The following is a 12688-nucleotide window of genomic DNA, read 5'->3' on the forward strand; positions in this document are numbered from 1 at the left end:
CGGAGCGGCTGGTAGTTTCGAACCGCTGACCTTAAGGTTCGCAGCCCGATTCGTAACCACTACGCTACCAGAGCTCCTTGCATGAAAACCATAGAAACCTTTATTAAACAAAAAGATCAAAATGTGACGCTTTTGCTTCTCCATATAATGTTCCACCTAGGTCTATATCAGATGGCAATGTTCCCTTGAAGAACTCTTCGTTTTACACCATATTGTTAAGTACTGTCGAGTCAGTTCCGACCCATAGCGACACTGTATAGGGTTTTCTAAGAGTGGCTGACAAGCTTGAACTGCTTTCTTGCGGTTCCAACCGATTTTGTAGGACACCACATAAAAGGTGGTTTTGGTATCCTTGAGGGACCCAAATATTGTGTTCCTTTTCCATGTCATTTGAGTTTCAGGAACAAGAAAAATTCTGAAGGGGCAGGCTGAGGGCTGTAGTGTAGATGGCATAAGGTTTCTCAGTGGTGTTAACATAGCCCTTGCTACCCTCCAAGAATGAGCAGGCGCATTATCATGATGAAAAACAAATCCCTTTAACATGACTATCCTAGCCTTTTACTCACCAGCATGTCTTCAATTTTCTTAAAACTTCTTTCTAATAAGCCCCTATGATCGTCCTGGGGTCTTTCACGGGGGCTTACTAAGGAAGAAGAAAATCTATCAAGATGATCCCCTCCACTTTGGAATCCCAAAATACAGTCTCCATAACCTTCTGAGCTGACCTCTCTGCTTTGAACTGACCTGGCCCAGCAGACCGCCTGGAAGGTACCTTTTTATGAAGGCATTCTACTGAGACTAAAAGGAGCTCTGGTGGCACCAGGGGTTATGTGTTTGCCTGCTAACCGAAAGGTTGGTGGTTTGAACCCACCAGCTGCTCCAAAGTAGAAAGATGAGGCGGTCTGCCCTGTAAAGAGTTAGAGCCTGGAAACCCGAGGAGCCAAGCAGTACCATGCTGTCCTGTGGAGCTGACTGATCTGAGTTGAAATCGACTTGAACCTGAGACCGAGACACATGTATTACTGAGAGAACATCTGCAGCCATCCACTGAAGTCCCAAGCATGTTCTAGACATTGTCTTGTTCAGAATAAACCTGGGCATGTATGAACTGGGGGCTAGCAGTAAGACTTCTTGACTTATCCTTGTAATTTAAGACAAGGAGGAATGACTATAAGGCATCTAGAAGCGATTTCCCCCTTAAACCCTTTTTAACTGAACTCGTACAGCAACATGGCATTGCCATCCACTGCCCCCAAGAAATTATAGAGTGTTTATTCAGGGCAGGATGGGAGGTCCAGTGGCAAAACTCTTGCCTTCATTGGGGAGACGCAGGTTTGAGACACGGGGCAACACACCTCCAACATAGCACCTGCCTGTCAGTGGAGGCTGGCATGTGTCTCAATGCTGACCAGGCTTCAGCAGAGGTCCTAGACTAAGACAGACTATGAACAAAGGCCTGGTGATCCACTTCTGAAAAATCCTACAATGGTCTGATCCACACCCCATCATGGGGACAGAGAAGGATCAGGCAGCATTTTGTTTTGCTGCTCTTAAGTGTCATTGTGCCAGTTCCAACTCACAGCGACACGATACAGCAGGGATGGGGAACCTTTATTCTGCCAAATTTTCATAACATCATTGGCAGGCCATAAAAAACTAATAACTAAAGAATTAGCCTACTGTATTTAGCAATCATTTAATTAACTCTCCCCTAATGTAACATCCTACCTCGGAAACCCTGTACAGGGTCGCTATGGGTCGGAACCGACTCGATGGCACTTAACAACAACAACAATGTAACATCCTAGAGTCCTGGTGTGGTGCTGTGGGTTAATGCGTCAGACTGCAAAGTTGTTTGAACTGCAAGGTTGGTGGTTCAAGCTCACCAGCTGCTCCTTGGAAACCCAACGCAGGGTCAGAATTGACTCAATGGTACCTAACAACAACAATGTATTGTCCTGGAGTGGCACTGTGGGTTAATGTGCTGAACTGCAAAGTCGGTTTAAACCGCAAAGTTGGTGGTTCAAACTCACCAGCACTCCTTGGAAACCCTATACAGGGTCGCTATGAGTCGGAACAGACTCGATGGCACTCAACAACAACATGATGGCTGGAACTGTGGTTGCCTTGGCAGCGCCAGACCAAATGATTTTGCTGGCCAGATGTTCCCCACCCCTGCTGTATAGTTTCCAAGGAGCGCCTGGAGGACAAGAACTCACAGCATTAGTCTATTTCAAGAACAAACTTTGCCTCCCAAGCGCGGTGCTCAGAAGAGACTTCAGCCTTTTACACAAGCGCCTCCCTTGACCCTTCGGAGATAAGACAATGCCTGGATGCATACCTGGGATGAGGACAGAAGGGAACCTGCCCTCCCAACCTCCATCTCTGAGACCCGGATGACCCCAACCAAGAAGCTGCTCACCCAGCCCCATGGTGGTTTCCTGGATATGATGCTGGAGTTGCCTCTGGGGAGAAAGAGGTGTTTCAGGACTTGCAAGGGAGGGCTGACTGAACTAGAGATAAGGTGATTTTACATTCTGGTTTGTCCTGTTGTCTGGGTAATTATTTTCAGTGCTCTGTTACTCTAAAAAATGTCCCCGTTTGGCTGATAAATTACACGGTCACTTTATTAGTTATCTATTGCTGCATACAAATTAGCCCAGAACCTTGTGGCTTGTAGCCACAGTAAACTTTGATTAGGCCTCATAATTACTCTGGGCTAAGAATTTTGGCAATTCGGTCTCAGGGTCTCTTAGAAAACTCTGGACAAGACGCCACCATTGGGAGGCTCGTCCAGGGCTGGAAGATCAGCGGATAAGATGGTTCACTCATAGGGAGGCAAGCTGGCGCTGCCTGTTGGTTTGGGAGATCTCAGTTTCTGTCCACTGTGGGCCTCTCCACAGGGATGCTTGAGTGTCCTCACAACATGGCAGACTTCCCCCTCACTTAAAGGAACCCAGTGAGGGTGGGAAAGAGTGGACACTTTGGCTTTTGAACAGAGAAGTATCAAAGGACTCAGGGTACTTTAAAACTATCAACCTAAACCACTGCAATCCGGTTGATTCCAACTCATATTGAGTTTACAGGGCAGAGAACTGTTCCTTAGGGTTTCCCAGGCATCCTCAGCTTTCTCCAGGTCCTGGCTGATAGGATGGAACTTTCACTTTGTTATGTTACCAGGGTCCTTCAGGAAGCCTTCATGTTTGCCCCTTTCAAAGGGTCCTATATTCAAATGACTAGACTCCTTGATCCAGTTGCCTGACGGCAGGGACAGAAACTTCACTTCCTAGACTCTGGGTGTGAATCTGCACATGGAACCAACCAGTTGCCATCAGTGCGACACCGATTTATGGCGCCCTCAAGTGGTTCAGAGTAGACTTGAGCCCTATAGGGTTGTCAATGGCTGGAACCTTTTGGAAATATATTGTCAGAGGAGTCTCTGGGTGGACTTTAATCGCCAACTTGAGCACATTCACGTTTTCAGCACTGGGGACTCCTATATGCATGTTGTAAAGTGCCACTGAGTCGATTCTGACTCATAGTGACCCTGTATAAGGTTTCCAAGAAGTGGCTGGTGGGTTTGAACCACTGATCTGGCAGTTAGCAATCCACTGCTTATCCTATAGCACCACATCAAGACTCCATGTGAGGAACCTTAAAAAGTCAAACCTGGGCTTTTCAAATTCTGCCTCCAGACCGGTGCCAGTCAGGTTAACCAGGGCACTTGCTCCCTCAGCTAAAAAAGCTGATAGGCATTTCTGGTGAACCAGGCACTATTTCTGTAAAACATGAGCTCCACACTGTTTCTCTCTTAAGTCCCAACAACTACCTAAGCCCAAACTGATCAACATGAACACCTGGCATGTGAGGTCATTGGGATGGTTCTACCGCCAGACTTCCTGGGATCAAACCCCAGCTCTGCCACTACTACGGTCCTTGGGCACAAAGTGTCTCAATGTCTTCATCTGAAAAATAGGAATAACAGAGAGCCAACTTTATAAAGTTGTAAGGATTAAATAAGCAAATAAGAGGGCAGGGCAAAAAATACTGCTACTAAGGTTTCCGCTTATACATGGCACAGGTTTATTCCAAGCAAAACATGCTGAGATTCCTAGATGACCACTGACAAGTTCTCACCATAATTCCACAACATACTTGTCTGAGTTTTATTTTTGTTGTTAAGTGCTGTCGAGGGTACCTCAAAAAAAAAAAAAGGATACTTTTTGGGGCCATGGGAAAAAATGATTTTGAAGTTTGGGCTAACATCAAATTTTTAACAAAATTCAAATGGACATCTTCTCAAATCATAGAAGCTTTGCAGTAAGTTTATAGTAACGCTGCCCACATAAAACAAGAGATTTTAGATGGATCAAATGTTTTAACAGAGGTCAGGAAGACCTCAAAAATGCGCTAGGAGAGTGACAAAGTCACTGTCTATGAATGAAGAAATGGTGGCTCAAGCCCAGAAACTGATGGAAGACCACTGAAATGGCAGCTACCAAAGTTGGTCTCTCACATGGTTCGGCATTTTCCATTTTAAGGGAACATCTTGTTCTCTGAGCGCTTTTGGGTTAACGGGTCTCAAAGTGTCCAAAGGACTGATCTCAGTTAGCTCAAAGAGCTCATCTGTCCATCAGCCTTTTAAATCACAAAGCCGATGTGACGGAATGAATTGTAACAGGGGACGAATCTTGGATGTACTAATAAGGTCCAGAGAGCAAAGTCCAATTAAACCAGGGGCCACTGAGGGGCTCTGTTGGGCCAGTGGAATTCAAGACAGTGAGGTCAGCTCAGAAGGTTATGGAGACTGATTTTTGGCATGCCAACGTGTGGGAATCTTGATAGCTTTTCTCAAAGGGGCTTATTAAGAAGTTTCAAGGAAATTGAAAACTGCACTGCTGAGACTAAAGACCAGGAAAGTTGCGTGAAGGAAATTTCTCCCATTACGACAACGCACCTGGCTCATTCTTCAAGCGTAGCAAGAGCTGTCGTATGAGAGGTTCATTGGGAAAACTCAAGCCCATCGACCAACAGCCCTGATCTTGCCTCGTGAGACGTTTTTGTTCATCAAACTCAAAGGACACCTAAAAGGACATGACTGGAGCCCCTGAGAAGGCTATAATAACTGCCATTTTGATGTGGTGTAAACTGAAGACGCAGAATTCTTTGGAAAAGTTGGTCCCAGTGATAAAACACCGCCTTCAGGAATGCCTAGCCCTAGATAGAGGGTATGTTGAAAAACAACAGCTTCCCAAAGGAATATTTTTGTTCAATAAAAGGTTCCTATGATTTTGCAGCAATACTTCTTAATGTACAGTGGGCGGTGGTGGTTGAGGAGTACAATTCTTACCCTCCGTGCAAGAGACCCAGGTTTGAGCCCCGTCCAGGGCACCTCATGTGCAGCCACTTTGGAGGCATGCATGCTTCTGTCCTGACGAATAGGGCTCAGGGAAGCTTCCAAACGAAGGCATTTCAGGAAATAGGGGCTGGCGATCTTCCACCAAAATCAGTCAATGAGCCTCCCTAGCCCAATCACAATGGTCTGATCCCCAAATGATCAGAAAGAGGGAACACTGTGTGCGGGGTCACCCTGAGTCAGGGGCCATTCCGATGGCAGCCGACAACAATATATAGATGGTGATTGGATGAGTACCTAACCCACGTGGTGAATGTTTTACAAGGGGTCCTCACTCATACTACTGCTTCATTCTCCTAGTTCGGCCTCATGGGGATAGAGAACAAGCAGGAATCCTAGGAGAGTCTTAGAAGCTGGCACCTTGTATGAACAGCCCTGGCCCCTCCCAGGGTTCCCAGGCCCACACAAGCAGCTCTGATTGAGATCACAGCTCCAGTCTTTATGAGATGTCCTAGAAGGTCCAGGCTCCAGGGGAGCCAGCATTGTGACCCTTCTTAGGTCTCGGGTTGATGTTTACATTAATGTGACTCCAAGCCCTATCATGAGATCTCAGTCCTGTCAGGGCCCCTCACACCTGAGCCACCCTCCAAGCTTCTATCACAGAGTAACCACATGGCTGGTTACTCCCCTACAGCCACTGGGCCCACCACCTCCCTGAGGGCAAGATGCAGCGTCAGCACTGAATCCTTATTGGTCCACGATGGTCTCATTCCCTGTGCCACTGATTGGTTTAGGCATGTTTAGGCATGTTCATGTGACCCAGTTCTGACCAATGAAATATGGAAGCCTGATGAGGGGCGATAACCCAGGTGATGCAGTGACTTAAGCATTGGGCTGTGAACCAGAAGGTTAGCAGTTCAAATCTACCAGTGGCTCCATGGGACACAATAAGGCAGTATATTTCTGTACCGATTTACAGCCTACAGAACAGTCCTACTCGGTCTATAGGGTGGCTATGAGTTGGAATTGACTCAGCAGTAGTTGGTGGGTACACACTATCACGGCAAGATGGCCACAGAGAAAGATGAAGACCCAGTTCCTTACTGACACTATTAAGATTTGGAACAGCCCAACACATGACCTCCTATCATGGGAAGTGAAAACTCCTGATTGTTTAAGCCACTTAAATTGTGGCTTTTTGTTCCTTGCAGCCCAAAGCATCCTTGCTGATATTCCATACCTCATCTGCTGCAGATGGATTAAGTCGGTTTATAGATTAAGACTATTTTACCAGAGACAGGATGTGAGCCTGGCTGGGTACTCAAGGCGGACTTTCTGGAGGTGAAGCTCAAACAGAATTTAAGAGGATGAGCAGGCAGACAAAGGGGCTGGGTGGAGAGTACCATTCCGGATAGTGCAAGCTGCATGCACCAGAAGGGGGCACTAAGCAGACATCATAGATGTGTCTGGAAAAGCAGGCTTGTGGCTGCAGACGCTCTAGCAGCCAAACTGCAGACTGGACAGAGAAGCAGCTCTGTAGCCGGTCTGGACTTTGCTAGCCAGGGTACACTAAGCAAGGGGCAGAGTAGGAAGGACCCCCTTCACTGCCAGCTGCGTTACAAGATTCGGCATGAATCTATCCCCAAAACGTGGAGCTGGGTCCAGTCCTCACCTCCACACTTCTCCATCCTCGACCCCAGCCACACACACAGCACTTTCTGGTTCTGACCCTGGCCACGATGTCAGAGCACCCAAGTTAGGAGAGGAGACCTTCTTTTGGATTCCAGACAGGTAGATGCCAACCCCTGGGAGAGCTCATTACTCCTATGGGATCTGCTGAAACAACCCCAGCGTTCAAAGAGTCCTGGCGTGGCGCTGTCGGATAAGCACCGGACGACAGCAAGGTCAATCTGAACCCTAAGGTTGGTGGTTCAAACTCACCAGATGCTCTTTGGAAACCCTATGCAGGGTCACTCTGAGTCAGAACCAACTCGACAGCACTGAAGACCAATAACAATGACTTATAGGTTTAGTACCACCAAGAAGCATACAAGTCGAAGGACACACTGGGTGAGGTCTGGAAGGAATCCCAGCGTGGAGCTTTCATGTCCCTCCAGAGAGAGCACATTCTCTCTGCAACCAGGAAGCCCATCAGAACCTTACGGTCCAACACTCCGACTGCCGCCCCCATGATGGGTCCCTCCAGGACTCCTGAGACAAGTGGGCCCGTCAGCGCCCACCCATCTCATCAGCCTCAGATGTGGTGTGGCTGATTCGCAGCAACCCCAAAGCGAGGCCAGGTTGCTTTCTGCACCTCCCAAAGGGTCTCACCCTCTAGTGTTGCGCCTAAAATAGGTGCCCTTAGCAGGCCTTCTGGTCCCCTATTGTAGACACACCCAGATGTGGCTCCAATGTCCTATGCAGCTGTCCTTCTCCCAGCCCCCAGAACACTCAGAAGAGATGGGTAAACAGTTGACTGGAATCTGGGTCACTCCATGCATGGGGGGGCCATCTATCACACACACATTTACTAAGAGTCTACAAAGCAGTGTGCTGAGCACAGCAGAGAAGGAACCTGGTTCAAATCCCAGCTCTGCTTCTTCCCAGTGATGTGACCGAGAATAAACCATTTTATTTTTCCAGTCCCCGGACCGGTAAAATAGGTTACGCCACTCTTACCAAATAGTGATTGGTGACTATGTGGCAGTGGTGGTGGCAGTGGACAGGGGAAGATGGGTAAAAAGACGTACAGAAAAGTTCCTCATGGAGGGGGTTGTAACGATGGCAATGAGACGATATACGATAGAATGAATGTAAAACTAATGTTCTCCCATGTAAACTATCACATAATTCACAATAAAACATTTAAGAAAAAAAAAAAAAAAACAAGTTCCTGGCATTGGGGTTTATAATCTAGGAGGGGGAGTAAGACAAGCAACAGGCTGCTATGGGCCAGAGCTGAGATGTGAGGTCTGGTGCAGGAGGGACATCTCACCAAGGCCCCAAAAGAAAGTTTGAATGGGAGGTTATGAGGAGCAAGCATTCCTGGTAGAAGAAAATCCACAAAGGCCCACGGTTCAATCCTGTGCTCCGGAAGGAGAAAACGACAGTGCCTTGCAAATAGAAGAGCTTTGGCTATTGTAGAATATGAGCGCCAGCTGGAGCAAGGAAGAGGAAGACGCGAAGTTGACTCTACCACTCACTGGGTGACCTTGAGTAAGTCACTTCACTTCTGTGACTCCCACCCTCCCCTGGCCCTGGGCATCTCTACAATTGTGGCAGGGGAGGGTGGGAGTCAAAAAGCGGGGCAAGGAGGCTGCCTGCAGGAGGTGGCGCTGGAGTTTAGCACTTTGAAATGGGAATATGTGGTTGCTGCTATGTGTGAACACCTTACAACAGAACCCTGTATCCCCCAGCCTGTACCATCCTCCTGACCGGCGGGCGGGCTGGAGGGATGATGATCACCTGTAGGGTTTCAGTGGCTGGTTTTTGGAAACAGATCACCAGGCATTTCTTTCTTGTGAGTCCGGACACATCCTAACAGCACTTGTGTACATGCTGGAGGGCCAGGCCACCTTGGCCCCTGTGGCAGCCCACACCGGGCGGGTGTCTCCCCATGCCAGCTCCCTCCCAAAGAAGAAGGCAGTGACTAAGTCTGCCCAGTGAGGTCAGGGAGGGTGATACCCAAGAGGTCATGAGGGACAAAAGGGATATACTACCGTTGGGAAGGGAACATCCTGCAAAGATGGAATATGGGAGGGTGCGAAGGTGAGGCGAAAGATGGCACGAGCAGGTAAATCATGTGCCACTAGACTATCTACCCACCTCCCCACTCCCAAAACACAACACGGTGCCACTGACCAGATTCTTCCAGTGCATTCTGACTCACACCAACCCTTTTTCAACAGAGTCCACCTGCTCCTGAGTTTTGAAGACTCTTATCTTTCTTCCCTGGAGTGGCTGGTGGGTTTGAACTGCCGACCTTGTCATTTTAACCCACTATGTCACCCGGGCTCTTTAGAGTATCTGCCCAGGACTGGCTAAAGTGGAGGAATCAGGACCTAGATTCTAAAAGGCCTTGAATGCCACTTCAAGGATTCGTTGACCTTATACCCACCCAAGACCATTGCGTCATAGCATCCCTGCTGTATAGGATTTCCGAGGCTGCCAATCTGTGTGGGAGCCGAAAGTCTCAGCTGGTAGGTTTGAACTGTCAACCTTGCAGTTAGCAGTCCAGTGCATACCTTATAGTAATACCAGAACTCTGTCTTCTACCCTACAAGGAGTGATGAAAAATTGTGAAACAGAAGTCCACTGCCATCAAATGGACACTCCCAGGTATCTGCAGAGAAGACAGACTGGCTAGGAAGAGCAGAAGACAACAGCAGAGTCCTTCAGAACTCTCACTGGTCTGGGGGGAAGGAGAAGGGAGAGGGTGCACGGGGAAGGGATAGCCACTGGCCATGGCTGTAGTGAAAGGAACTTGAATACTAGATCCGTATCTCATCACCCCCTTCAAACAAATAAACAAAACCCCCAAATCCATTGCCATTGAGTTGATTCCAGCTCAAGGTGGCTCTGTGGAGCACAGTAGAATGGTGCTCCACAGGGTTTTCAATGGCTGGAATCTTAGGGCAGTCAACTGCCAGACTTTTCTTCTGTGGTACTGTTGGCAGATTTGCACCACCAACCTTTCAGTTAGCATCCCACAACAAACCGTCTGTACTACGCATGAGCCCTGGTGTGGCCTTACAGGATAAGCACTAGACTGGTCAGCACTTCAAACCCAACCAGCTGCTCTTGGGAACCCTATACAGGGTTGCTATGAGTCAGAACCAACTCCAAGGCATACAATAATAGGGCAGAGTCGAACTGCCCTGTGGGGTTTTGAGGCTATAAAATGTGTACAGAAACAGACTGCCATGTAGTTCTCCCTCAGAGCGGTTGTCGGGTTCAAACTGCTGACCTTTCAGTCTGCTGACAAATGCCTTAACCACAGTGCAACCAGGGCTCCTTTTCACACTTGTTAAAAAAGTAATTTTCCACAATCGGCCCAAGTCACATACACAGTCAGCTCTGGACAGGAGCTGGCTGATTGATGTGAGCTCCACTGTTGATGTGGTTCTGTGCCGTGGAGTCAGTTCCGACTCATAGCGACCCTGTACAGGGTTTCCGAGGCTGTAAATCTTTACGGGAGCAGAAAGCCTCATCTTTCTCCCGTGGAACAGCTGGTAGTTTCGAACTGCAAACCTTGAGGTTCACAGCCCAATTCGTAACCACTACACTACCAGAGCTCCACTGTACAAATGGGTAAAGTAAGACCCAGAGACCTCGCCCTAGCTTCTCAGGCAATGCAGGGACTGGTCACAACCAGAGTGGCTCAGGGCGGCGGGCCTTTAGCTTCCTGACACACATGCTCAGGCACCTACTGGACACAGAGCCTGGAGACATGGAGTGACCTTTGACCTCTGACCGTTGAGTCATCTTGGGATTGGACCTGGGACCAGCTGTTTCTTGAAAAAAAAAAAAAAAGGGAGAAGGGGGCCCATTGCGAAGGATGATTTCCGTAGTCAGACAGGCATTTCCAGAGGGACGTGGGGGCCAGCCCTTCCACAAATGAAACTGGCTGAAGGAACGCAGGCTTTCTAAGAAGGCGCCCCCACCCCTCTGCCGGCTCCTCCCAGCACTCAGGCCCCTGGTACAGCCCCACTGAGTCATTATTCCTATTTGAAAGTTACTGGGGAATCAGCCAGGGGGCTCCAGAGGCTAAGGCCAAGGGTTGGAAAAACAAGGCCATTCGGTTCCCTTCAGCTGCAGAACCTGGAGACCAGCTAGGGTGGAGGGCTGAGGGTACGTGTAGATAGGGAGCAGCTACTGGACTGAAGGGTCAACAGCCAGAAAGGGTCTGGGGGAGGGTGATCCAGAACTTGAGCTGCTGGCTTTTGTTTTCAAATGACCTGTTTAATAATTTACCTTTGCAATCACAGGGGCCAGCCTCCCAGGTCCCGGGCTCAGGAGAAGCCTAGGATTTCAACCCTTCTTACCCCACCGAGCAGCCAAACAAGAAAGTAAACAAGATGCCACTAGCTGGGCTTTCTTCATCTCACAAACAATGGCAGCCTGGGCTGGCGCTCAGGGACACAGCAAAGTGGGCTTTCCAAGCCAGAACTTTAACAGGCGGGCAAGAGCTCTGAATCATTGGTGCCTTGCATTGCCTGAGCTCAGCGCCAAAGGGGGCAGCCTGGGGTGGGGGTGGGGGCTTGGTTTCAGTTCACCAAGACTTATAACTGGCGTCTGCATTTTGAAACCAGAAAAGTGTTCTACCCCAATTTCCCCCAAAACAACCAGCTACAACTTCATCACCCCTTTGAACAACCATAATGGTGGGAAAACAAGGACTTAAGTTAAAACAACTATTTTGCACACTACCGGGAATGACTCCTTAAAACAAAACCAAAAAAAAAGCCACCCACAGAACCTTAATCTCTGGGCTTAAAAAGTCAAACCCTTACCTGGCATTGAAAAATCCAAGGTTTTTTTTTTTTCCCCTTACCTCCCAGGGCCTTCAACTATTTTCCCCCTGCAGCATCCAAGCCCTGCCCTAGGCAAATCCATAAACACTCCTGCTCCTCCCCTTTTCACGGTTCCGCAAAACAGCCCCCCCACCCCCGTTTCTGGACCCCAAGAAGAAAGAATCAGGGCCACCACCCCACCTCCAGCGCCGGCAGCAACCTGGAGATAAACACCCACTAATGATTTTATGATTCCCTGCCCCGGGTAGCCGCGCTCAGCACAATCCCTGCCCCCGCTGGGGCGACAGGGGCCGGCCCAGCCAAGGGGATGGGGGATGGGGGCGAGTTTGTTTTTTGTACCGCCGCGCCCCCACACCTGTTTTTCATTCATTCATTCGTTCGTTCATTCATTCCAGGATTCGTCATGGCAGCCCGCCCAACCCTCGGGATTTCGGGGAGGGGATGCGAGGGGGGCCGCGGTGCGGGGAGACAGTGGCAGGGGTGCATGGGGGCGGGAGGGAGGGAGGCCAGGATGGAGGGACCCGGTGAGAGGGCAGATCGGCCGACTGGGCCGGGGAGCAGAGTCGCTCCCCGGGTTCCAAGTTGTTTTGGAGCCGCCGCGCGGGGACAGCCGCCCGGCTGCGCCCCTTTGTCTCGGGCCGGCCGGCGCCTCGTCCCCGCGCCGCGTCCCCGCGCTCACCTGGTCTTGGACGACAGGAAGGCAAGTTTGATCAAGCCGTAGGTAAAGAGCGAGATACTCTCCTTGGCGACGCTGGCAACTTGCAGCCGGTGCTCCAAGATGTGGAGTTCCATCGTCCGC

The 12688-nt window shown here is 49.4% G+C and overlaps 1 protein-coding gene across 1 annotated transcript in view; it reads right to left on the reverse strand.

Moving 5' to 3' along the window:
- Positions 1-12681, reverse strand: part of GATSL2 (GATS protein-like 2) — a 62009-nt gene extending 49328 nt beyond the window's left edge. Inside the window, exons 1-3 of the mRNA XM_006859715.1 lie at positions 12569-12681; positions 4951-4957; positions 1937-1989 (exon numbers count right to left, since the gene is read on the reverse strand). Coding sequence (XP_006859777.1) covers positions 1937-1989; positions 4951-4957; positions 12569-12681 — 173 coding nt within the window. The remainder of the gene's footprint in view (positions 1-1936; positions 1990-4950; positions 4958-12568) is intronic.
- Positions 12682-12688: the final 7 nt, after the last annotated feature.

This window comes from Chrysochloris asiatica, unplaced genomic scaffold (assembly GCF_000296735.1).
Source record: "Chrysochloris asiatica unplaced genomic scaffold, ChrAsi1.0 scaffold00034, whole genome shotgun sequence".
NCBI classification, from domain to species: domain Eukaryota; kingdom Metazoa; phylum Chordata; class Mammalia; order Afrosoricida; family Chrysochloridae; genus Chrysochloris; species Chrysochloris asiatica.